Source organism: Moschus berezovskii, chromosome 5 (genome assembly GCF_049115385.1).
Source record: "Moschus berezovskii isolate FMDL1 chromosome 5, NW_MosBer_1.0, whole genome shotgun sequence".
Classification (NCBI taxonomy): Eukaryota; Metazoa; Chordata; class Mammalia; order Artiodactyla; family Moschidae; genus Moschus; species Moschus berezovskii.
In genome coordinates this window covers 28,932,870-28,960,531 of record NC_142464.1, presented here as the reverse complement: position 1 = coordinate 28,960,531, position 27,662 = coordinate 28,932,870, and the positions used below count along the sequence as shown (strand labels likewise).

The 27,662-nt window shown below is 44.2% G+C and overlaps 1 protein-coding gene across 2 annotated transcripts; it reads right to left on the bottom strand.

The window, feature by feature from the left end:
* Nucleotides 1-359: 359 nt before the first annotated feature.
* Nucleotides 360-27,471, bottom strand: BDH2 (3-hydroxybutyrate dehydrogenase 2). 2 transcript variants are annotated; one of them, XM_088836193.1, is made up of 9 exons: nt 23,863-23,964; nt 22,764-22,842; nt 20,722-20,818; nt 18,216-18,324; nt 10,096-10,156; nt 8,788-8,901; nt 3,956-4,014; nt 3,283-3,375; nt 360-694 (listed from the first exon to the last, which is right to left on the bottom strand). In XM_088836193.1, exons 1-9 carry the CDS (start codon nt 23,932-23,934, stop codon nt 641-643), a joined length of 738 nt encoding a protein of 245 aa, XP_088692319.1. In that variant the 5' UTR covers nt 23,935-23,964; the 3' UTR covers nt 360-640. The 2 variants fall into 2 exon arrangements, with proteins under 2 accessions (XP_088692319.1, XP_055290655.2); XM_055434680.2 differs by lacking the exon at nt 360-694 and adding an exon at nt 27,400-27,471 and having other exon boundaries at nt 1,503-3,375; nt 23,863-23,954.
* Nucleotides 27,472-27,662: the final 191 nt, after the last annotated feature.

Below are 27,662 nucleotides of genomic sequence, written 5' to 3'. Positions count from 1 at the left end.
ATATTCACATTTTTTCAGTTCAGTTCAGTCGCTCAGTCGTGTCCGACTCTCCGCGACCCCATGAATCACAGCACGCCAGGCCTCCCTGTCCATCACCAAGTCCTGGAGTTCACTCAAACTCATGTCCACAGAGTCGGTGATGCCATCCAGCCATCTCATTCTCGGTCGTCCCCTTCTCCTCCCGCCCCCAATCCCTCCCAGCATCAGAGTCTTTTCCAGTGAGTCAACTCGTCGCATGAGGTGGCCAAAGTATTGCAGTTTCAGCTTCAGCATCAGTCCCTCCAATGAACACCCAGGATTGATCTCCCTTAGAAAGGACTGGTTGGATCTCCTTGCGGTACAAGGGACTCTCAAGAGTCTTCTTTAATTTTTACATGCTTACAAATTGAGGTTTATTCTTAAAATATTCTTTTTGCAGTGAGTTCATTGTCTCAGCAATCTACAATGATTTCAGAACAGACTAGAAAGAAATTAATGTATTTAAAGACTCAGATTCTTGTGAACAATGACATCATCAAAAGGTCTCGTTTTCATTACTTTGCCGTTAATTGGAAGGATAGGATGGGTGAGTTTTCTTCCTAAGCAGGTTCACCGTGGTCAGGAAGGGCCTGCCTTCCCAGCAAGGAGACGCTGACTGAAATCACAAACTCCAGCCTCCATCAATGATAACAGGATTACCTGTGATGTAGGCAGACTGCAGTGATAAACACAAGGAGACAGAACAGTTAACCAGGTTGTGTTTCTTCAGTTTTCCTGACTGAGACAGCTAAACAGTTTATTCTCACAATACTAGGAAATCTCACTTAACAAAGAGAAATTAGCAAAATCTGAATTAAATTCCAGATGATTTAAAACTGCTGACTTTTTTCATGATCTGGGGCTAACTGGACTCTTGCTGGTATCTGAGTGCATGTCACTTTCTAAGAGTGTTTGGTATCAGAATCAGAAAATTAAAATTCTATGATACAGAGCCATTCCCTGAATTAGGATAAAGCATAGACTAAAATAGTGCATTTTCATTTTGAAACTCGGAAGTATTCTAAACTAGCTGAGTTTTATGCCACTAATAAACTTTTGAACATCATCAGTTGTGTCAGTCATAAAGTGGTCATGTCAATCACCAAACAGAACTTTGTTTAAAAATATGTACATTCAGCTAATCAATATACATGGTTAATTCCAGGAACTGAATCACACTAAATGTATTTTTTAAATTTATATGAATAATAATGACTAGTCTATTAACCAAGAAAACAATTTATACTAGTTTCAGACATCTAAATCTGTACAAAACTAAAGGAGTTTAAAAACTACTGTGTAAGATGTATACAACAGTCTTTGGGACTCTGTGGGAGAGGGTGAGGGTGGGATGATTTGGGAGAATGGCATTGAAACATGTATGTTGTCATATGTGAAACGAATCACTAGTTCAGGGTCGATGCATGTTATAGGATGCTTGGGGCTGGCATGTGGGGATGACCCAGAGGGAGGATAAAGGGAGGAGGGAGGTGGGAGAGGGGTTCAGGAGGGGGAACTTATGTAAACCTGGGGCAAATTCATGTCAATATATGGCAAAACCAACCAATATAATATTGTAAAATAATTTGCCTCCAATAAAAAAAAATTAATTATCAAGAAAAAAAAAAAACTACTGTGTATTTTACCCATAGAATTTTTATTTTTCCAAAGGGTTAAAGCTGAAGTGATTCTTGTGGTAGAGATTCAGAAATATTTTAACTTAAACCTTTGGATAATAGATGATCAAGACTCAAATCTGTGCTCTTAGTTTTAAATACATCTGAAACCTAAAATAATGGAAGAGGTAGGAAGGAAAAGACATCATAACAGGAGTACAGAGTGTTGTAAAGTACAGTATAAGAAAACTGAGCATATAAAGTATTTAGATAACTGAGTGGGTTAGTAGTCACTCTACCAAGAAACAACCCCCAATTTCTCTAAGTTTTTTTAAAAGGCAGGCTGTCTGATCACATATGGACTCTTCAGGATCTTTTTAAAAGGCAAAGGTCCTTTTGTTGTGTATTTCAAGTCAGAGTGTTCCCAAATATTTGCTAACCTAAGCTCTGGCTAAATAAGGGCAATTTAGCTTATCAGCAGTACCCCCAGATCAAACGAGTTTTTCTGAAGACATGGATTCAGATAAATCAAAAAAGTCAATATACTGGTTCCATCACAATCTGTCCAGCAGTTTTCTCAGCTACGAAAAACTGCTAAAAATAGTTCTGAGAAGCAGTCACTGCTCTGTCACTAAAACATTTCAACCTCTGCATTTGTCACATTCACCAGCTACCGGATGTGTACAAGTTTCATTCAGGAGATGCTGACCGATCAGTAACACACCTCCTCACTCCCACCTACCCCCACTTTTCTTCTTTTAGTTTCCTGGTTGGTTATTACTCAAAGGCATAAAACACAGGGGATGTGCTTGGGCTCTATACCTTATAAGAAATATTTCTAACAAAAAGTTTCTGTTTTCACGACTGTATGTCATTGGTGGCTCAGATGCTAAAGAATCTGCCTGCAATGCGGGAGATCCGGGTTCAATCCCTGGGTTTAGAAGATCCCTTGTAGAAGGGCATGGCTATCCACTCCAGGATTCTTGCCTGGAGAATCTCATGGACAGAGGCTACAGTTCATGGGGTCGGAAAGAGCGAGTAACACACACACAAGATATACAGCAGCCAATAAGGAAGAAACTGGTCACAAAATACATGCAAAGTGGAAAGAGACAGAACTATGAATTTCCATACATGAATATAAACAAGTAAGAATTCACAGGGGAAAAAAGGAGGATGTAGGGGGATTCTTCTAAACAAATCACTAATAAAAGCGAAAGCACCAGATGTTAATTCTTTGTCTCCTGGACACAAATCCCTTTCCCCATTTTACCTGAAGTGCTCATAATTTTGGAGGTTCACTGGTTTGATTTACATTTAATCATTGCTTTAATCATTATATTGTTTCCCAAGTTGGTAATTTTTGAAAAGAATGATAAAATTGAGCTATTTTAATTTTTTTTCAATCCTTCACCGCTTCATTTGCTATCAGATTCAGCGACATATGAAGCTGAACAAGGATGAGTTGGTGGCTGAAGCCAGAGTGGCCTTAATGTCCAGCAAATCAAGTCAGCACCTATCCCTGCTTTGTAAATGCAACATCTTAGCACCTACACGTGATCACTTCCTAAATTACATTATTTTGATCGGCAAATTGTGGCCAAACATGATTGAGGATAATGAACCCCCCGGGAGGAACAGTGCTTACTTCATCGGAGGCCAAGTACACGCAGAGCAGGGCTACTTCTTCTGCAGTTGCAAATCTTCCTGTTTTCTGTCTCTTTAGGAAATCGCTCAGTGCCTGTAACCAGAAACCATATCGGCCATCAGTGATGTGAGCTGAACTATGAATGCACCTGCAACACCTTTAGGAGGTCAAAGGCAAGAGGAATCTACAAAGGAACCGCTGACTTGATTAAGTACACATGATACAGGATACAGGACAGTATCACTGTTGATAATATCGTTAACTGTGGACCAAACATGACTATGGTACTCCCAAGCTACTCAAACTATTTGTTTTATTTTAAAACCTATGGACACAGTGACGGATCAGAAAGTTAGTACTAAAGAGGGCATTTTTACGTTTTTTTAAAATGTGGTAAAATGCACATAATATACAATTTACCATCATGACCAATTGTAGTGTACAGTTCAGCAGTGTTAAGTACATTCACATTATTGTGGCACAAATCTCCAGAATTCTTTTCATCTTACAAAACTGAAACTCTATACCCATTAAACAACTTCCGACCCACTTTCTCCCACCCCCTAGGAACCACCCTTCAACCTTTCTGTCTCTATGGATTTGTCTACTGTAGGTAAGGAAGCGGCATTTTTTTTAAACCACAGGATTTAAACATTTAAAACAGTAGCTATACCTCTTCAGGATTTGGTCTGGCTTGTATTCTTTCTTGCAGAGATGGGGTATCAACTGTTCCTAAATAAAAGGAGGGCATTCAGCTTGGTTACTTACTTAGAATGAAAAAGAAATCGGCAATTAAACTTTAAACTTACTTTCCATATCATTCAATGATCAGTGAAATTTTTCTTCATGACTTGGAGTGACAATTTCCCCTCTACCTGCCTGCCCTTTTATTTAACAGTCTTATAACTTCTTTAATAACATTTCTATGATTTTCAAAACCACAAGCTATTCTTTGTCCTACTAGGCAGGGACTCTCGGTGAAGCACCCAGCATTCCTAGGGGGTACTTTGGTCTCATCACATTTACATGATACTTTATGGATAACTTAAGTGGCTCTACATTTTCCTCATTATCTTGAAATTCTCATTGGTTTCCAATTCCTATTTTAACCATTGTTTCCTATTTCTCATTGAAAAAATATAACTTTAAATTATTTTAATTAAAACAAGAATAAAAATGACTAAAAATGTTTAAATTGTGAGCAGCAATGAAGATCCAGCACAGCCATAAATAAATGAATTTTTAAAAATTAAAAAAAAAATCCCACTTAGTTCACATTCCTTACAGAACAAGTTCCCAGGCATTTTTGTTAACTTCTGTGATCTGTAAATTCTCTTTACAGGGCCTTTCTTCTGCTGACAGTACTCCAGGAAGACCACATGATCCTTCTAAGATCATAAGAAAATGATTTCACAGTCATAGCCGCAGCTCCATCCTTAGACCATGCTCCTGGGTGTGTCATGGATTTGATGTTTGCTCGGAAACAATTTCTTTCTTTTGAAAATTTTTATGGGGGTATAATTGATTTACAACGTTGTGTTAGTTTTGGGTGTACAGCAAAGTGAGTCTGTTATACATGTACATATATCCACTCTTTTATAGAGTCTCTTCCCTTATAGGCCATTACAGAGGATTGAGTAGAGTTCCCTGTGCTATACAGTAGGATGTCATTAGTTATCTACATTATATAGACTAGTGTGTTTATGTCAATCCCAATCTCTCAGTTTATCTCCCTCCTTCAAAACCAGAATCTCAATTTTATTACCATTTGCCATTTCTCTGGAGAGGCTGGGAATCTTTGAAACCTAAAAATCCTGGCTTCTTGCTGTTTAACAGCCCTGTCCTTAGCTTGTCTCTCTGCTCTCAATTTTACTGTGAGCAGGTGGAACCTTCCACAGGCTGGGTGGCTGCTGCCTTGGCTCCATCGCCTGGCTCATCAGGAACATTTTCCACCCTTCACAGTTACTGCAGGCAATAGTGTTGATGAAATTTCTTACACCACATAACAAAAATCTCTTCGTATCCAATTTCCGATATTTTCCTCACTTCCCTCATCAACAGCCTCCTTAGAGTCCACAATTGTACCAACAGTGTACTCAAGACAACCTCCTCAAAATTCTGGCTGCCCACTGGGGCAGATGCGCACCATATCTTACATGTGACCAGTATTAATGACTGAGTGTTTCCTTTGTGCCTACAATGCGGGAGACCCGGGCTCGATCCCTGGGTCAGAAAGATCCCCTGGAGAAGGAAATGGCAACCCATTCCAGTATTTCTTGCCTGGAGAATTCCATGGACAGAGGAGCCTGGTGGGCTATGATCCATGGGGTCAAAGAGTTGGACACAACTGAGCAACTAACGCGTGAAGGCTGAGAGGCAAGCCGAGTCCTCTCACTCGACCCCGGTCACCTGACTCCGCCGAGGCCCAGCACAGACTGGCGCACCCCTGCCACCGTCCACGTGAGCACCATCCCAGACTCCCATTCCTTGTCACATTTTCTTCTGTGACTGGCTCAGTGAGTCAAAGCTAGTTCCCAGTCCCAGACAGTGTGAGGATATATTTTCCAGTCTTCCAAAAAGTCCAGCTTTAAAACAACCACATTTTCCAAATCATTAGACATTTTATTCCAGTGGGTAAATGGCATCAAGAATAGCCAACAATATCACCAGTGTGTATGTTAAAACCTAGCAACACTGTGTCTCTCCTGTCAGATCCTCCTCTTTCTTTTCTTAAAACAACATTTGTTTATTTATTTGTTTTAGTTTTGGCACATAACATCTTCAGATGAGGTGTGTGGGATCTATTTCCCTGACCAGGGATCAAACCTGGCCCCCTGCAATGAGAGTGAAGTGTCTTAGCCACTGGACTGCCGGGGGAGTCCTGACCCTCCTCTTGGCTAGTGTTACTTAAGTTTACCTTTCTAGTCCAAGAAAAATTAAACAGAACACTTCAATCATGGTAGTTCTGCTCGAAGGTTACTTGGTAGCTTCACCCCTTCTATCTAATAAGTCAGTGGTTTTCAACCAAGGGGAGACCATGAAGGATGATATCAGAATCCCCTGTGTTGCTCTCCAAACCATACAGTGTTCCCCATCAACTCCTTCCCCAAATTCTGGCATGCCCCTCGGGTTTGGAAAGGTCCCACGGGTAATTGTGAAATGTTTCTCCTCCCCAGCCCCCAACAGCGGTTGTGAACTACGAAGAGAAACTCTGATTCTGGACATGCCACACTGAATTTGGTTTCAGAGAGGAAGTTGGTAATTCCTCTTCAGCACCCTGAACAGGCAGACCTCATTTTACTGCACTTTGCTTGACTGCACTTCACAACTACTGCATTTCTTACAAATTGAAGGTCTTTGCAATGCTTCTTTGAGCAAGTCTACTGGCAGCATTTTTCCAATAACATTTGCTCCTTTCATGTCTCTGTGTCACATTTGGTAATTCTTGCAATATTTGAAGTGTTTTCATTATTACCGTATTCGTTTTTTTTAATTAAATTATTTTTTAATTGAAAGATAACTGCTTTGCAGAATTGTGTTGGTTCCCACCAAACACACCATGAATCAGCCATAGGCTTACATATGTTGCCTCCCTCTTCTGTGGGAGGGAACTGCCCTCCATCTGTGATCAGTGATCTGTGCTGTTACTGTTGCAAAAGGATGGTGACTCACTGAAGACTCAGATGATGCTTAGCATTTGTTAGCAATAAAATGTTTCTGAATTAAGATATATACCTTGTTTTTTTAGGCACACTGCTATTGCACGCTTAATAGACTGCTGTATAGTATAAACATAAAGGTCCTTTCTACTGCTAATAATTTCTCCTTTCCTCCTTTCCTTTACATGAGGGGCCAGCATACTTTTTAGTCAACAGTGAGACAGGAAGTATTTTGAGCTTTGAGAACCATTTGGTCTGTTTTAACGACTCAGCTTTGACTTCAGCATGAAAGCAGCCTTAACCAGTACAGAAGCAAAGTGGGTGGGATGCATTCCAATAAAACCGAGTTTACACAACAGGTGGTGAGTTGGAGCCGGCCTGCTGCAGACCACTGTGTGCTGACCCCCTCGTTAGAGCACAAAGGAAGGTGTTACTCCCTCCTACCCCAGGTGACTGGCTTGACTCAGGGGCTCCCTGTGTCAGAAGGCTCCTTCTCCTTCCTGCTGTGCTGGGAGGACAGTCTACTTTTCACCTTTCCTCTGACAAGATCATCCTGGCCTGCTTCCAAAACACCACACCCAGGCCAGTTATGACTCTTAACCACAGGGTTTAGAATGGCCCCCCTCCACACAAGTAGCATTTAAACACCTTGCATTTGTTAAATCAAAATGGCATCATTTGTGCTAAAGCCCATGATACCAAACCTGTATTTAATGCCTAACCTAACTGTAGTTTCAGTCTTTACCAGAAATGGAATCTTAATCAACCAGTCTGGAATTTTCTGATCAGCACCCAGTGAGGTAATTGGCCTTGTGGGCCCTCTATCCCCCCGGAGGAAGAAGAGGCAATCTGTATGATAAAATTCATGCCATCCCCTCCTCCCTAGACTAGAATAGGGCTTCCCAGGTGGTGTAGTGGTAAAGAACTTGCCTGCCAATTGCAGGAGATGTAAGAGACGTGGGTTCAACTCCTGGGCTGGAAAGATCCCCTGGAGGAGGAAATGGCAACCTACTCCAATGCTCTTGCCTGGAAAATCCCGTGGGCAGAAGTGCCTAGCAGGCTTACAGTCTTTAGGGTCCCAAAGAGTCAGACACAACTGAAGCAACTTAACATGCACACAGCCTAGAAAATCCTTTTCTTTTCTTTTGCCAATGACTTCCTGGCCCTATCCTCCTTTCTATAAAAACTTTCCATTTGTATATAACTCCTTGGAGCATCCATCTAGTTGCTAAATGGGATGCCACCTGATTTATGAATCATTGAATACAGACAATTAGATTTTCAAATTTACTTGGTTGAATTTTGCTTTTTAACACATCTGCAGGTTGTTCCTAATGACTTAGGATCTTATTCCCAACTTACTATTGGACTATTAATAACCCTAGACTCTTTTTTTTTCTCTTTTTAAACATTTTATTATTTTATATTGTAGTTGCTTTACATGGCTGTGTCTGTTTCTGCTGTACTGCAAGGTGAATCAGCTATACGTATACGTATACATATATCCCCTCTTTTTTGGATTTCCTTCCCATCAGGTCACCACAGAGCAATGAGTTGAGTTCCCTGTGCTCTATGGTGGGTTCTCATTAGCTATCTATTTTATACATAGTAGTGTATATACGTCAATCCCAATCTCCCAATTTGGCCCATTCTGCTTTCTTCCCCCTGGAGTCCATATGTTTGTTCCCTACATTAATAATGTCTCTATTAGCCTAGGCTCTTTTTCTTTTGAACTTTGCCCACTGACAATACGACATGCGGTAAACTAGCCTACATGGACGCCTTTCAGAGTGGCAGCCAGGAGGTCAGAAAGAACAAGCTCACGGTCCCACAGTGCCCAGCTCACCTGGACATACACAGTTGCACCGGATGCCCTGCTGGATGAAGTCTGCAGCCACGGACTTTGTGAGGCCGATCACAGCGGCCTTGGTTGCACTGTACACGCACCTATTCACAACGCCTGGGAAGGAAAGCAAGCGTTAGTTGCTCAGTCAGGCCCGACTCTCTGTGACTCCATGGATTGCAGCCCGCTAGGCTCCTCTGCCCAGGCAAGAATTCTGGAGTGGGTTGCCATGCCCTCCTCCAGGGGACCTTTCCGATCCAGGGATGGAAACTGGGTCTCCTGGATTGCAGGCAGATTCTTTACCACCAGGGCATATCATACCTGAGAAGGAGGGGAAGAAGAAATAAAAAGCACAGTCTCCTTTAGGAAGCAGGAGACCACTGTCCTGCTTCCTCACACTCCATCCTTTTAAAAAATTGATATCAGTTCTTCCCCATTAACAGGGCTAGTTTCTGAGGGACACAGTGTCACTGTTGGCACAATTCAGGTGAGACTTCTGTGTTGAGACGCTACGTTTAAGTGAGAGCTGTAGCCTGAGCTTTTTATCATCAGTTGGTAGAACCCTTAGGCGGATTCCAAAAAAAAAAAAAAAAAAAAACCAACTAAAACAAACAACTAGGATAAATCAAAGTGAAACAAAACACAACTCAAACAAACCTATTTCTTTGTATTTCTCTCCCAGGAGGGCTTCCTGTGTATGCTCACTGAAAGAAGGAATGTTATCTCAGCAGTAGCTCCTTCATTCTAAACTTGAAAATCCATCCGTACCATCATGCATCATCTCCATGTCTGCATCACAGACAAGGATGCAGCTTGACCTCTCGTTCAGGGCTGGACCACACGTCTTTGTGTAGCTCTCCCCAATCCATAGGCAGAGTTCTGTCTCTGGTATCACGAGGGCACCCTGCGCAGAGCTCTGTTATAATCCTACCATGCTGCATAAGACCTGTGTTTTCCCATCTCTCTCCCTCTTTGGGGCTGTTTGATTCTCTGGGATCAGGGGCATCTAGTGGATGTTCAGTACATCTTTTTTGATTGATTAAATGGATAAATGTTTCCTTCTCCCATTTTGATCTTCATTTCCATATCCATTTAGAGAGAAAAAAAGGGAGGGCAAAGCAAGCAAACTTTAGTTCCATGATTGGTTCACATTTAAGGCAAAGGCTTGGTACTTAATTCCAGTTTTAAAAAAAGCAGTTTTGAACTCATGTGTGGGTCATATGATCTCTGCTATGCTTGTTCCCCAAACCCTTAAGCTCCTGAAGATGTGTCAGTCCATGGGTCATGATTCCCAGGGGAAGACACGCCTACCTTTGATGCTGGAAGCCACAGAGGACATGTTGATAATGTTGCCAGATTTCTGAGCCAGCATCTGCCAAAACAAAACAAAGACACCGCCCCCCCACACCAAACATGCTATTCTATAGGTTAAAAATCCTACCTCTTTAAAAGAGGTACATTTGGTGCTTTCCATTTGGTGGCTCAATGGTAAAGAATCCACCTGTCAATGCAAGAGATGTGGATTCGATCTCTGATATGGGAAGATCCCACATGCAGTGGAGCAAGTAAACCCATGTGTAGCAACTCCTAAGCCTGTGCTCTACAGCCCGGGAGCTGCAACTACTGAAGGCCATGTGAGCTAGAGCCTGCCGTGTCCTGCAAAAGAGAAGCCGTTTCAATAAGAAGCCTGTGTGCAGTGACCAGAGAGTGGCCCCCACTCTCAGAAACCAGAGAAATGCCTGCGCAGCAGCAAAGAGCCAGCACAGCCAAAAATAAGAACTAAACTAAAAGAATGTGGTGGTGGTGGTTTAGTCGCTAAGTTGTGTCTGACTCTTGCAACCCCGTGGACTGTAGCCCTCCAGGTTCCTCTGTCCGTGGGATTCTCCAGGCAAGAATACTGGAGTGGGTTGCCATTTCCTTCTCCAGGGGATCTTCCCGACCCACGGATCGAACCCAGGTCTCCCACACTGCAGGCAGATTCTTTACCAACTGAGCTATGAAGGAAGCCCAAACCAAAAGATGTACACTTACTTATAGTTTGCAGAGCTACCTTTTTAACTCTTAACATTAAGCACCGAGAAGCAGCCTTAACGGTCCCACCCAGTCACTCCTGGGAACTGATGGCCTGTGTACACATCGGCAGGAACTTTACTCAAGGGGTTACTGCCTTCCTGGGGCACAAAAGCATTGGCAAGACCAGGAAGGGACCCTAAGCTAAATCAAAGGCTGATGAATGTTAATGTTACTGTGTGTTCCTGATGGAAAACTCTTACCATTTAACACACTCTTGTTGACTACATACTGCGGTCAGGTACAGAATCACGACCAGCGATTCAAAGACAGACAACTCAGTCCCTGCCTGCCTGTAGAACCATCAGCCTGATCCAAGTGGCTGATACAACCTGCAGCAGGAATGTTATCTCAGCAGTAGCTCCTTCATTCTAAACTCAAAAACCCACCTGTACCATCATGCATCATCTCCATGTCTGCAGAGTCTGACACAGAGAAGGAGTGGGGTGTGGCGAGAAGGAACCAGCCCAGGTTGAGGGGCACACAGAGGATGGCTGATGTTTTGAAAGCTAGAATATTCGTTAGGAAAAGAAAAGAAAAGGGTATTTGAGGACAGTACATCACCTGCATGAAGAATATGACAGAAGTGGGAGGAAGGGATGAGTGTGGCTGGAACACAGAATTTGGGAGGAAGGAGGCAGCAGAGGCCAAAGGGGCTACATTTAGGAACTCGGGTTTAAACCAGAAGGCATGCGGTAGAGCCAATGCGGGTCAGTTTAACGCAGGGGGGAGTGGCGTGCTCAGATTTGCGGTTACAAAAATTACCCTGGCCTCATGTACAGGGGATCACTGGAAGATGATGCAGGGATTTAGGAAAGGAGGGGCCTCAGCGATAAAGAATCTGCCTGACAGTGTAGGGGACACAGGTTCGATCCCTAGTCAGGAAGATGCCCTGGAGTCGGAAATGGCAGCCCACTCCAGTATTCTTGCCTGGGAAATCCCATGGACAGAGGAGCCTGGCAGGCTGCAGTCCATGGGGTCACAGAGTCGGACACGGCTGAAGGGTAGAGACCAGAGATGTCTGTGGGCAATAGAGGTGGAGACAGTCGCGGTAACTCGGACAGGACTTGGGACCTGGCTGCCTGCAGTGAGGGCTCTACCCCGCACCCCATCCAAGGCAGTGTTACCCAACAATACCTCCATCAGAATCCCCCATGGAAATTGTGAAGTCTTAAAAGGAGGGTGTGTGACTGTTTTGTCTTCCTAGACAGGGTACCCAGCAGCCAGTCAGTATACTTAATAAATCAAAACTTTGTGGGGTGTTAAGTTCAAGTGCAGATGGCTGAGCTCTGCCCCAGACCTAAAAGGGTACATCAGTGAAAAAAGCTGCTATGAATTAAAAATGCTTTCTGAGGAACTTATACTTAATTGGAAGACATATGTATGTTCTGAAGAGACACACATCTGTGCAAGGGCATGGGTAGTGTGAAAGTGTTAGTCACTTAGTCGTGTCTGAGTCTTCAAGACCCCATGGACTGTAGTCTGCCAGGCTCCTCTGTCCATGGGATTTTCCAGGCAAGAATACTGGAGTGGGTTGCCATTTCCTTCTCCAGGCCCAGCTCAGGGATTGAACCCGGGTCTCCTGAACTGCAGGCAGATTCACGTGGGTACCCACCCATGAATGTTTGAGAGGGAAGAAGTGAGAGTTGGAGAGAATGCCTGTCTAACGGGTGTTGCAGCAAAAACAGCAATGAAGCTTTTCCTCTGCTGAGAACAGGAAAGGAAAAGAAACAGGACCAGACTAGAGAAGAAAGGCAAACGGGCCTGAAAGAGTTAATCGCTCTCAGCTTAACTGTACGGGTTACCAGTCTGTATCTCACAAAACTAACCAGACACTATGTAAATTACAACTGGCACCTCCATCCCCTTAACTCTATGTAAATTGCATCGTGGACCAGGTGCTTACCTTCCCCATTCTTTTGCAGACTACCCCTTGCAGCTTTTTGCATTTCAAAAGAGGGCCACAGTATGATAAACCACAGGCAAATGGACGTAATTACTGGGCTGCCAGGCCCAATTATGGGCTACCTGATGCCAGCTCTGACTGTTTTGAAACAAGAAGAAGAAGGCAACACTTACTACTTTGCTCCTTATCACATACCCCAAACTGTGAGCCCAATCTATACGATCCCCTCAGATTCCGCACGTGGGGGGCACAGTTCTTGAGATAGCAGCCTGCGGTGTTCTCCTCTTGGCCCACTGGGGATTAAAACCATTTTCCTACTTTCTCCAAGCTCTGTGTCTGTACTTGTTCATTCTGCATCAGCGGGCAGAGAAAGTCAAGATTTTGGCTGTAATATGGGCACTAACTTATTGAAATCAGAGGGTGTGGGATGACTGTAAGGAACAAGGAGGAGATGGTGAAAAGTCAGAGTAAGTGCTGGGGGAGATGGAGAGCACGGGAAGGAAAACCAGGGCATGCTCTGCTATGAAAGGCAAGCACACTAAGAGTTTCTGTGAGGGAGGAGTCTCCGCAGGCAGTGAAAGGGCTCTAAGAGAAAAATCACTTCTGTTGGGGCAAGTTTCTCCAGCAGCTTCCACAGAGGTGAGGAATGAAGACGGCAAATGGTTCAATGACCCAGAGAGGAGTTTGCCAAGATTCTATGCTTCCTTCTGGCATTCTTACTTCCTGTTTTGATACTGAGCTACTAACTGTACGTAAGAGCAGAAAGTCTAAAATAACCGTAAGGTCTTATGTTGGATGGACTAAAGGGATACAAGGAGAGGCTGAGGTGACCCAGTGAGGTCAAGGTGGCAGAAGAAGAAAATATTTAACCCAACTTGTGTGTCTATATAATAAAGAGGATCATAATAAAGAGGAGTCCTCGTAATAAAAGACCAGGAAAATTAGCAGTGATGAAAACTAAGCCTTAAAATTATTTTCTTATCCATTTTAGCAAATAACATAACCTACTTTAATTTTCTCAGTTTCATTGAGGTATAATTGAAATATACAATCCATTTTTAATATACATGGAATACATGTGCTGTGCGTGCTCAGTCACTTAGTTATGTCTGACTCCATGGACTGTAGCCCACCAGGCTCCTCTGTCCGTGGAATTCTCCAGGCAAGAATACTCGAGTGGGTGGCTGGTCCCTTTTCCAGAGGATCTTCCGATCTCAGGGATCGAACCTGCATCCCTGTGTCTACTGCATTGACAGGTGGATTCTTTACCACTGAGCCACCCAGGAAGCCCAAGGAATATATGTAGCCCAGTTGGGGCTTCCCGTGTGGCTCAGTGGTAAAGAATCCACCTGTCAATGCAGTAGACACAGGGATGCAGGTTTGATCTCTGAGTTGGGACGATCCCCTGGAGAAGGAAATGGCAACCCACTCCAGTATTCTTGCTGGGAAATTCCACAGGCAGAGGAGCCTGGTTACAGTCCACGGCGTCACAAAGATGCAGACATGATAACGTGACCTAGCGTACACACACACACACACACACACACACACATAGTTTAATTTATAAAGATGGACTACTGAATAAGTTCAGTCTCCGATCTTCTGAAACGCAATAAATTTTACCTCAGGCAGAACTTTGGAATACAGTTACCGGGGACTGTTAATGCTGCCCTCTAATCCTTGGACTGTGTGTTTAGCCCAGGTCTGCCAGCTGATTCTAGAACCCTCCTTGGACTGTGTGTTTAGCCCAGGTCTGCCAGCTGATTCTAGAACCCTCCTTGGACTGTGTGTTTAGTCCAGGTCTGCCAGCTGATTCTAGAACCCTCCTTGGACTGTGTGTTTAGCCCAGGTCTGCCAGCTGATTCTAGAACCCTCCTTGGACTGTGTGTTTAGTCCAGGTCTGCCAGCTGATTCTAGAACCCTCCTTGGACTGTGTGTTTAGTCCAGGTCTGCCAGCTGATTCTAGAACCCTCCTTGGACTGTGTGTTTAGCCCAGGTCTGCCAGCTGATTCTAGAACCCTCCTTGGACTGTGTGTTTAGTCCAGGTCTGCCAGCTGATTCTAGAACCCTCCTTGGACTGTGTGTTTAGCCCAGGTCTGCCAGCTGATTCTAGAACCCACAGGCCTTGCCTGCCTCCCATGCTGCCTTCTCGCCACCAGCTCAGCACCTGCTGTCTTGCTGTGAATGCTCCTCTCTGGCAGGTGCAACAATAAAGTGAATTGCCCAGACACAGCAGTGCTGCCAAGCACTGACTTCTCAGAAACTCAGGCAGCTGCTACAAAGATTCCCTAAAGATTCTCTCTAGCTGTATCTAGTTAGTCCTACTGTGAGCTCTTCTGCCCTCCCTGACCAGAGCTCAGCTCCTAAATTTGGCAGACCTCGGCTTGTCTTCAGTGATTCCATGCCTGACCTCCAATCAAATGACAACTGAGATTCATTTCTTCATCCAACAAATGTCTGCTCAACACCTCAATGTGCAAGGGACTTGTCTAAGATTCAGCAAAGGAGGAAGACCCCCAAATATCCAAGACCTTCCCAGATCCTTGCTGTAATGCATCTTCTCTTCTGATGGGCCTTGGATTCTGCATTGACCTCCTTTTACAGTATTTTTAATTTATTCTCTGCTTTTTCAGCGCTCTTTGAGTTTTGGAATGGTTTTCTGTATGCTTATTCAGGAACCCTGGAGTCCATGGGGTCGCAAAGAGTCAGATACGACTGAGCCACTGAACAGCAATGACAATTCATGAACAAAAATTTCCAGTATTATTCCTGTGTTTTGACCACCTGACCTTACAAATCTGCCTAGACTCCAAACTCTGGCTTCCCCTGAAAAGTTCTAAGCTGGCACACATGCATCATAGTTAAGGAACATAATTATGGCTGGAAAGGATTGTGGAATCTGTCACCCTCATTTTAAACAGAACAAACAGATGCTGAGAGAGTGTCATCTCCCAGGTCCCGTGGCAACTTAGGGGCAGAGCTCAGGCCTGCCTAAGGTCTTCCGACACCTGATTCCAAAATCCCGGGTCAGGTCAGTTAGGGTCACTTGAACAAGTCACTCCTTCTGATTTCTCATCCCAGTCATTAATATCTCTTAGGATTTTTTACACATGAGTGTCATTGGCTCACATGGATTATAGTTAAGATGCTTTACCTCATAGACAAAGTCACTAATTTGGAAGTCAGAATTTTATATTTTAAAAGTGAACACTTTTAAAGTCTGAATTCTGGCTCCACTGTGACTTATACCTGCACCCTTTCCAGTGTCTGTCAGATGTTCATTGTACAAATGTGGCACCTACACTTGCAACGGTCTTTTCCATCTGACCTAAGCTTCCTCTTTTACCATAGCCTCTGCTTTTCCTCTGATCCTATGTTAAGGATCAGTCTTCAAGAAACACACTCCAGTTCAGATTCTCATGAACTCCAAACAGGCAAAAAAAAAAAAAAAATGCAATTCCGGGAATTCCCTGGTGGTCCAGCGGTTAAGACTGCATATCCACTGCTGGGGATGCAGGTTTGACCCCTGTAAAGCGACTGATGATCCCGCATGCCGTGTAGTTTGGCCAAAAAGAAAAAATAAAATGAGAAAGTTTTAAAAATGTATATTTTTAAAAAATTTGCTAGTTCAACATTCCATGTGTGTGTTAGTTGCTCAGTTGTGTCCAACTCTTTGCTACCCCATAGACTGTAGCCCACCAGGCTCCTCTGTCCATGGGATTCTCCAGGCAAGACTACTGGAGTGGGTTACCATTTCCTACTCCGGGGAATCTTCCCGACCCTGGGATTGAACCCAGGTTTCCTGCATTGCAGGCAGATTCTTTACCATCTGAGCCACCAGGGCCAATCCAAAGATTCCTTATAGAGGCTAAAGAGGTAGATTTCAAAAGTTCCTTCATTACTAAGTCAATTTCTCCAATTTTCCTTTTAGCTTTCTTCTGTATCCTTCTTGACGTTAGGCTTAATGTCCACAGCAAAGTATCAGCAACCGTGTTGCCATCAAAAAACTCATCTCCCGCCCTGGGCTGGGGCGGCATTCAGTGTGTCAGCCATCTAACCCAGCTGGGATGGAAGAAAGGAGCAGCTTTCTTGCATTTCACCAGGGTTCAATTTACAACGATGAACTGAGCTGGTTCTGTACAAAGTCAACCTCGCCCATTGTCTGAGCCTGTGCTGTCTGCTACCATTGGCTCATAAGCTCATTTGAAGTCAGTGTTTTTCATATCTATGTTCCCCTCCCCCAGGGCACCTAGTGTGGTGCTCTCAGTTGAAAGGCACTTAATGCTTGTTTGTAAAATACATTTAAACCAGTGATGAGTTGTGTGAAGGCTGGTGAATGCAAGGGCAGCAGACTCAGGAGGAATTCTCTATTGCACACGCTGTCTCTAACCTTGCTGGTACCTCTGTGGCTCGGCTGAAAGCAGGAGTGCAAGGCGAATACTCAAGGCACAGAAAAGCAATGAGCATGTGCCTAGACACTGACGTTCAAGGGGCCCAGGACTCACCTGGTGGTCCATTGGTTAAGACTATGCCTGCCAATGCAGGGGACAAGCAAGGACTAACCCCTGGTCTGAGAAGATCCTACAAGCTGCAAAGCAACTAAGCCTGTGCATCACGGCTGCTAAGCTGGCGAGCCGCAATTACTGAAGCTGCACACCTAGAACCTGCACTCCGAAATGAGAGAAGCCCCCACAACGAGAAGCCCTTGCCCCACAACTAGAGAGGAGCCCCAGCTTGCTGCAACTAGAGAAAGCCGGTGGACAGCGACAAAGAGTCACTCCAGCCGTAAAGAAAGAAAGGAAAGAAAGAAGGGGCCCGACTTCTAGGGTTCAAATCCTGGCTCTAACCACTTACTAGTTACATGGCTAGTTATTTGACTAGTTACATGACCTCGGGCAAGTTACCTAACCCCCAGCTTCATCCCTTTGCCCGCTGGACGTGATAAAGCAGTACCTACCTCATCAGGCTGCTTTGGTCCCACAAGCCTCCTTGCTGTCCCAATCCCTGGAACCCAATCCCAGATAGCTGAACGGTCAGCTCCCTCACTTCCCTGGGACCTCTATGAAAATTACACTTTTTCAGTGAGGCTCTCCTGGACCTCTCTGATAACCTAGCATTTTTTTAATTCATAGTACTCACAACCATCCCACATGTTATACGTTTATTTGATGACATATTGTCCCATCTCACCCCTCAAACACAGGACCTTCATTATAGAAAGGACTTTGTTTAGCTCTCTGACGCCTTCTTCATCTGAAATGCACCCTGGCACACAGCCCTTGAGTGAATGAAGTGGAAAATTAAACGAGTTCATTTCTATTAAATGTCTTGACATACATGTTCAATACAGGTTAGTCAGTACCTAAGCTATTACCAGACGGGATCCTCTCTGGATGTCCAGTGCGGAGACCCCCTTATTCCCTGGTGCTTATGCTAGTGATGCTGGTCACCTTACCTTAGGAAGAAAAGCCTTGATCATCAGGTACATGCTGCGGACGTTCAGGTTCATCGAGAAGTCCCAGTCTGTCTCCTCACAGTCCAGGATGGTTCCGTGATGGACGAAACTGGAAGAGTGATTAAGGAATGGGGAAAATGATCATCCTAAAAAACTTCTATTGAATTTCCTTATCCTTTTCATTGTTCCTTATTGGCTTAGACCATTATCCCTTCCATTACCAATTCAAATCTAGTACTACTTAGTACATTAGGTGAAGTACTCTAACAACATAAGCTAAAAAAGTTTAAGACCAAAAACTTCTTTTAAAAGAAAGTAGGAGTTTGGAAACTAACAAACATAAGAAATTTTATACCAATTGCACAGGAAAATCACTGTCAAACAAACATGGATTTCTTTGGTGGTCCAGTGGTTAAGAATTCAGGTTCCAGTGCAGGAAACGTGGGTTCCATCCCTGGGCAGGGAACTAAGATCCCACATGCTGAAGACAACTAAGCCCACTTGCCTCAAGGAGAGAGTCCGTGGGCCTCAATGAAATATTCTTGCATGCTGCAACTAAGACCTGATGCAGCAAAACAAACAAACAAACAAACAAAAACACCCAAACCCAAAACCAAACAAATGCGAACACGCTGCATAACGATTATTTCAAGAGCAAGAGCGCCCTCTGGTGGCACAAATTTAACATTCTCAAGGGAAATCAAAACTCCAAGGAAAATTCCCCAGACAAGAATACTGGAGTCGGTTGCCATTCCCTTTTCCAGGGCATCTTCCTGACCCAAGGATCAAATCTGGGGTCTCCTGTATTGCAGGCAGATTCTTTACCATCTAAGCCATAAGGGAAATCCATTAAAAAAAAAAAATAGAATGGTTAACTACTATTTCAAGCGCGCGCCCTCTGGTGGCACAAATGTAACATTCTCAAGGAGAAATCTAAACTCAAGGAAACAAGTCTCAACATCCCAGGGTAGCAAAGTAGTACCTCGACAGTACAGTTCCAACACACCGAGTAAACACTGCAGAACAAAGCAAAACCTTTAATATAAACTTCACTCTTTTGAAGTCACACTTCCTCAAGGAAGCTTTCTAAACACTTGAGTCCTACTTGATTTCACTGTCCCCTGGACCAAAATTATGTAATTAATTATAGAAGATCGTTGGTTCTGATTCCTATGCACCACTGTATCTCCAGCTCAACTGAATGACAGCAAGAACCACACGCTCTATTTCTGCACCCCTTCAGTCAGTCAGTTCAGTCGCTCAGTCGTGTCCGACTGTCCGCGACCCCATGAATCACAGCACGCCAGGCCTCCCTGTCCATCACTAACTCCCGGAGTTCACTCAAACTCAGGGCCATCGAGTCGGTGATGCCATCCAGCCATCTCATCCTCTGTCGTCCCCTTCTCCTCCCGCCCCCAATCCCTCCCAGCATCAGAGTCTTTTCCAGTGAGTCAACTCGTCGCATGAGGTGGCCAAAGTATTGGAGTTTCAGCTTTAGCATCAGTCCTGCTAAAAACTTAACAGATGCTCAAAAACTAATTTTGCTAGTTGTTTTTTCCACGGCTTTGCATATATCCTCATATGAGGGATGAGCAGATTATTTATAAACTAGATCATCACAAATTATTGCTATAATTTCCATACATTGTAACATATGATAAACTATGAATGCAGAGTTTTTTTTTTTTAACTCTGAATCATGATTGGGTAGAACCACAAAACTATATTAGAATGTTCTAGGATTCTTCTACCAATGCAGAAGCATAAACATAATACTACCTAAGAAAAGTGGGACATCTGGAAGGTATCTGCTGAGTTCCTGTTTACTCACATCTACTGACACGCCTGAGAAGGGAGAGTGGGTTCCAGCAGTGGCTGGATCTGCATGTAGCTGCTCCAGTTCTAGCTTTACACGCATGGTTCAGGAAGCTGGTACCACCCCAGGATGTTCAATTAAGCCATTCTCTTTGTGTTGTGTATAAAGGTACAACGTGAACCTTCTTTTGCTGGGACTGACTGTCCCAATAAGAAACACTGAGCTTGGGAGGTATAAAGAACTTGCTAGAATGTGCCAAAAAGTTGGGGACATTCACATTTCAATAACCTGAGTACTTGACTTCTGGTAAATGTACTCTGATAGAGGGTCATTTTAAGGACACTCTACTGGAAAAGTTTTTCATATTATTTTATCAGTCCTAGTGCAGCATCAGTGACAAGTCCGTTGGCACGAGCCTGGTGCCAGCCCTGAAAAGAGCCATAGTTTCATGTTAGTGCTGGTGCTTTGAGTGACCCAGACTGCCTGTAGACCCCAAGCCTATGTCAATGTTTATGGCTGTTTTACTTGCTGATCTTAACTGTAACAAAAATTCTGCCCAAAATTTTAGCCATATTCCCCAAGGAATATATTATGGTTCACAACGAATAATTTTGCTTTATCAAAATTCTTTGTGTGAAAGTTGCAGAAAGCTTTCTGTAAGAAGAGTGGAAGTGAAAAGTTGTGAATTACCCAGCAACATTAAAGAGAACATCAAGTCTCTCAACGTCATTGGCAAACTGGTCAATTTGCTTCTTCTTTGTGACATCAAGGACCCGAGTCTGAATACCTGAAATATAAAACAAAGGGCACTATTTGCCTGTATCCATTAAGGATGTTTAGCCTTGAAGATTCAGCTGTTTCCAAGTATGAATATAGTAATATCTGTATGGTAGGCTTTGTAGGATTGCTGCCCATTCGTAGGGTCTTCATAATCTTAAGATTTTCAGTAAAAATCCTGAAGTGTCCCCATTTGACCTCCCAATAACACTTCTCTTTCTTCTTCCCCTTCTCTCTAGTCTCTAAATTGAATGATAAAGGTCTTTTCTGAGTAAAGACTTCACAGTGACATGGGGATGATCGATAGCAGAGGCTTCTCAGTAAGCCAGCACTAATTGCTGCGAGTCAGCTCATTTCAGCCCAGAGGACAAGTCCCTGCTACTGTGATGCTGGATTCTGTGTGAAGGGTAAAGGCAGGGGCGGTGGATAAGGTATTGTTTTTACTTGTGTACTTTACCTTTACGTTAATTCTATTATTTTTCGGAAATGACTCTGCTGGCAAAGGTACTATCACTTATTTCTGGACCAAATTACAAGGAGAAGAAATGAGAAGCCAGACAAAGGGATGAAACACTTGAAAACCGGCCACAAGAGATCTGGCACGGTGTGAGAGATACACACTGCACCAGCTACTCAAAAACCCCTGAACATTCGCGAACGGAAGCAGCAGTCATTATTTTTATTTTTATTATTTTTTTAAATAATACATGGTTCATTATTCTCTTTTGGATATAGAAAGAAAAGTTTATAAACAGAAAGGGAAGACTGAAACCAAGGTTCAGAAAGACCTCCTTTCTGTTGTGCTTTTCTATTCCAACAGCTTGATTTGTTGGAATTACAATTCAAGATAGTTTAGTGCAGTCAACTAGATCAATGCAGATAACTAGGTCAGTGAACTGATCTGTGTTGATCATGGAACCTGTTCTATTCAACTTCTAAATAAGTTCTCTGTTCTGATTTCTTTCAGAGTAGCCTGAAGCTCTCTGACGTTGGAGTTAGGTTCAGTGTGGTGTAGTAAGCGGCAGAAAGAAACCATTAGTTGCACTTTGTGCCTGAGTGACTCTCTGCAACCCTGTAGACTGTGGCCCGCCAGGCTCCTCTGTCCACGGGATTCTCCAGGCAAGAATACCGGCGTGGGTTGCCATTTCCTTCTCCAGGGGATCTTCCTGACCCAGGGATAGAACTTGGGTCTCCTGAACTGCAGGCGAATTCTTTACCGTCTGAGTCACCAGGGAAGCCCCTAGTATAAGGGGTAATAAACACCTAAGTAACCTCTTAGAGTCTCTGGTCATGATATGTAATGTAGGGCTGAGCTGTTTCCATTATAGTAGCCACTGGCTGCATGTATGTGGCTACTGAGCCCTTGAAGTGTAGCTAGTCTGATTGGAAACATGCTGGTAAGTGTAAAACACACACAGGTTTCAAAGATTTAGGAAAAAATGTAAAACACCCCATTAATAATTTTGATCGTGAGTATGTTAATATTACAGTATTTTAGATGTATTGAGTTAAATAAAATATATTCTTAAACTTTTCACCTGTTTCTTTTAACATTTTACATGTATGTTTTACTAGAAAAAATTATGCCTGAGACAAATGTCGTGTTTCTCTTGGACACTGCTGCCCTCAGAGGAAGGGGGCTCAGAAGTAAGAAGTTGTCATAATGACTGTTAAATGGTCACATATGACTTCATAATTAGCTACTGAATCCTTTGACATGTTGGATAAATAAAAAATTTTAAGTATGCACCTCAAAAACTTTGTTCATACATTTAAGTGTACAGATTTTTGTCTGCAGGCTCACAAGATACAAACTGGGTATCAGAGAATCTGGCTCTAAAAAGAAGGCCTGTGGAGCTGAACAGCAAAGGAATCTTCTTTCAGCATGTAAAGTGCTAATGTTTTATAATCCCTTGTAGACTCCAATCTCAAAATCAAGCTATGGAGGTGCTTACCTGGGTACTTTTCCAGTTCCTGAAGTTTGGATTCATTGATATCTGTGGCTATGACTTTGGCACCTTCTCTTGCAAAAGCCTGGTAAACACAATGCACAAATAAATCCTTTGTTTACTTGGCTAAACTGCTCTCGTGAACCGAGAGTCATTAGCCTCTCCCCTTTATCTTATTGTCGCTATTGTTTTCCCCATGAAATAGGTGAAATTTCACACTACCTAGCCTCACCTCGTTCACATTTTTTACCAATTTTATCATTAATTAGAACAATGTGACATACATTGTGCTCGTCAGCTGACTTTGTGTGTGTGTGTGTGTGTTTCTGCTCAGTTGCCCAGTCATGTCCCATGGACTGTGGGCTACAGTCCATGGGACATGGAATTCTCCAGGCAAGCTTACTGGAGTGGCTTGTCATTCCCTTCTCCAGGGGATCTTCCTGACCCAGGAATCTCCTGCGTCTCCTGTATTGGCAGGTGGATTCTTCACCACTGTGCCACCTGGGAAGCCCGACTTTGTAATACCAAGTAAACATATATATTTTTAAAATTAGGATTCAGTTATTGAACACCTCTCAAAATACTACCTTTCTTTGAGTTTACAGCCTGCATTCTATTTCTGAGCAGCGACTAAAATCCAAATAATAAAAGAAAAATGGGTTATTTCAACACTTTTCCTCTTAATAAAAGTGGATTATTAGCTCAGGTGGGGCTTTCATGTGTGAAAATTTGATATAAATTAGAAGGCAAAGATAACTTGAGTTATCTGGAGTTAAGTTTGGAGTCCTACCTCTGAACTGACATCATTTCAGAAAACAATGCATTCTGTAGGGCCCCTTCAGTGACTTTATTATGGTGCAGAGAAACTGAGGCAGACAGATAAGTTTCTCAGGTCAAAGGTTATCAGCGATGTCACAGGATAAATGTGAGGTATTCATTCCTTCAGCTGCCTGAAGTTGGAGCAGCCACTTTCCTTTTTGTAACTTAAGACAACAGAAGCACAAAAGGAAGGAAAAAAACAGCAGAACTAAATAACCATGGTCCCTGGCCCCATAACTCGGTACCGCAAAAGTTAGTAAGCAAGCAACAGAAGAGAACAACTCACCAATGCGGCTGCCCGGCCGATCCCCTGAGCAGCAGCTGTGAGGATGATGAACTTCCCATCAAGTCGACCCATCCTGGAACCTGTGGTTTAATCTACAGACATGTGTATTTAATGGCTTATACTGTAGCCCATGTCCTTGTGCAGTAACATTTAGAAGGAATGGTTCAATGGACTCCTTTAAAAACTTGAAGACACACACCTCTGTCAAATATTCCCACCACCTGAGAATATCCCCCTCGATCTCCAAGAACACTTACCCTAAATGCCTAACTTTGCTTATGAAAGCATTTAGCAAAGCCCTGGTGGTGCAGTCAGTAAAGAATCTGCGTGCAGTGCAGGAGACACAGGTTTGATTCCTGGGTCGGGAAGATCCCCTGGAGAAGGGAATGGCAAGCCACTCCAGTATCCTTGCCTGGAAAATCCCATGGACAGAGGAAGCTGGAGGGCTGCAGTCCATGGGGTCGCAGAGTCAGACATGACTGAGCGACTAACACACGCTGAAATGGTAACTGATGACAGACAGACCTCAGACTTTAAGCCATCTTCAGGTCGTTTCAGCCTCTGCCGCTGATACAGCCCACCACCGTCCTCCCCTCTGCCCCTCCCTGCAAACACTGCGTGGGGCCTCCCTACTTGGGACTGCTTCTTGCTTCCTCCCTTGTACACTTTTCTTGGGGTCTGAACTATCAATCATCTGTGGTTTTTCCAGGTCTCTTGGGAAGATTTCACAGTTGGCCTCAGAGAGTCATTGAAAAATAAGAGTTGGAAAGTCAGAGCCTGTCCAACCCCCCCTTTTACATCTGAGGGAACTGATTTGACCTGCTCAACAGCAAACCCAGGACTAATGTTCCGTATGTGAATACCCTACCCCACAGTGCTGCTGATTAAAGTTTGAGCATTCAGCAGTAACACTTTAACAGACATGAACAGTGATTTTTAAAAGGGAGGACTGAGGCAGCCTGACATAGGGGAAGTGGTTCGTACAGAAGATGCCTGGCCAATGCTTGGACTGTAACCGATCGCAGGGTGACAGGAAAGGCTAGTGACGAGGTTACAGGTAGTGACAAGTCAAGTGATGATCAAATGAGGCTGTCTGCAAGGAACCAAGTCCTTTCTCTCACCCTGCAGTTCTTAGTGTATGCCTCTGACTGCACAACAAGGCACAAAATGGCTGCTTTCTCCCAAGACATCATATCTGCATTCCAGGCAAAAAAGAAGGAAGGGAGCAAAAGACAGAAGTCTTTCAGAGACCTTGCTTTTCTATTTTGGGAGGAAGCCCTCCTCTGAAATTACAGCCCATGTTTTGTTGGCCAGTTTTAGCAGCAGAGGCTAAGAATTTGAGTTTTATTTTTCAGTCTTTATAAAGTGAAAAGGGTAGGGGTTGGGGGAGGCGAGTTGGGTGGGTGTTGAGTGAGCTAACAAATAGCACATGCACAAAATAACCTTCCCAGTCTGCTCATTACCTGTCTGATAAAGAGTGCAGAGAGCTAGCTAGTCTAGCCTGGAGGGCTCACGTGATCCAGTCATTTCTTTTTGAACTTATCTCTGTTCCCGTCAGCCAACCTTGGCTTTTTGAGGTAACTCGCCCACACTTTCAAGCCTCCAACCTTTGTTCCAGCTCTCCACGCTGAGGGTTAGTTACTCCTGTGGGCAGTCGGTACTGGAGGATTTGAGAGTACGACATGACCAGATGTGTATTCTGGAAAGCTCACTGGAGAGCAGGCCTGGGGAGGGACTGAGCAGGGAGTTTCCTTCCGAGGAAACTGCAGTCGTAAAGAAAGTGATAAGGTGAAGCCGCTCAGCCGTGCCCGACTCTTTGCAACCCCATGGACTGCAGCCCACCAGGCTTCTCCGTCCATGGGATTTTTCAGGCAAGGATACTGGAGAGGGTTGCCATTTCCTTCTCCAGGGGAATCTTCCCGACCTAGGGACTGAACCTGGGTCTCCCACATTGCAGGCAGACGCTTTACCCTCTGAGCCACAGGAAGCCCGTGGTGGTGGCCAAACAGAGGCGTGGAGAGCAGCGGTGAAAGAGAGTGTTTAAGAGCTGACCCAGGGCCTGGTCGCCAGTGTACTGCTTTCAGAGATTACGTGGTTCGCCCAGTGTTTCACGGATGGAATTCAAACCCAGGCCTCCCGATCGTCTTTGGGAGAAGACCTTGCGGTTCTAAATCCCCACAGGGCGCCAGGCCCTTGCGGCTCCGCGGAATTGGTGCCGGTATCTGACCACGATGCCAGCGCTGCGGTCTGAAACCCATCTCTGAGTCTGTGCCGAGGCCACCGCCCCCGGGCCATTTCTGGTGCCTGGGTGCCCGGGCGCGGCACCACTGCCGAGGCGACCCCGCCTCGGGACACGCCGGGCCCCTCCCGGGCGGCGCTGCCCGCGGAGCCGAGGGGAGACCGCGCGCCCACCCGCGCAGCCCCCGTCCGCTCCCCGGCTCCGTCGCGGTCTGGCCGCTCTCCCAGCCCCAGCTCCCGCCTCATTTGCTCCCGCACCAGCATTTCCTCTAATAAAACTCGTGCGTGTGTAACTTTCTCTAGGAGTCAAGTTTCTTGGAGGACCAGACTGACAGCGCCTGGCTCTAAGAACTGCCCCCAGGGACGAGCTTACGACTTCACTGATGCTCTGTGATTGACGGAGAAGCAGGACGTTCACAATGCCCCACCTACTTTGATGCAATTTTAGTTTTTTTTTTCCTTCTTAGATGAGTGATACACTTTAACTTAAACCATGGTAAAAGTTAAGTTAAACATTCAATATAATATTTTAGAAAGTAAGAAACCCCAATAATCCTTACCCGCCCCCAATCCTGAGCATGATGTATTAAAAAGCTGCTACTTTACACTGATGTCATCAGTGACTTTTGGCCCATGGCCCTGTGAAGGCACATACCAGGAAGCTTTGACACCTAGAGAAGAGCTTACTGAAAGAACTGCTGAAGCACAGGGCAGCCGTTTTGCTCACTGATGACCTCCTCCAAGCTGTCCTCCCTGTCTTTCTGGGGGCAGATTTTAGAGCCAAAGCTTTACAACTAGATAAACTGCACTATTACACGAAAACGCATTTATTTGGAAAAATGAGTGCAAACATAATCTGAAATGGCGAAATGCGGCAACTTTCAATAAATTCAACGTGAAAATCAGACAAGATGGATTGCTTATTCCAAATATTAGAATCAAAGCGCTATTTTTTTTTTTTTTTAATTTGGCCCACCTTGCTTATGGGATCTTAGTTCCCCGACCAGGGATTGAACCCCCACCCCTCGCAGTAAGAGTGCAGAGTCCATAGACACAGAGCATTTACAGGAATTCTTGACGAACAAGAAAAAGGATGTCTACAATAGACTCCTTTGGCTATTTTGAAAAACTTACCAGAGTTTCAAATTTGTTAAACATCCCTCCTTACCCTGAACTTACGGCCAAAACTAATCCTGAAGGAGGAAATGTGCAGAACAAAGTACAGTCTGAAAATTAAAACTCTCCCCCCTACCCCCCTCCGCCGCCAAAGTTTCTTTTTTAATATACTGGGAAACTTACTTTAGAGCAGCAAGTTCATGGCGTCCTCCAGATCACTGAGCGGGCAAGAAACTTAAGACCTTTGTGCAGAAGCAAGTCAGGTGCCTAGTAATGCCTGTTGGGATTTGTAGTTCAAGTTTCTCCAGATTTTAGAAAAGTAGGCGCACATTCACATAGCTGATGTGTATGTGCTGCCATCTAGTGGAGTTTAGGTAGAACTGTTAACTCCGATTGCTAGAAGGAAAAAGTGGAAAAGCATCTTACCGGTGTCTTCAGTTCAGTCG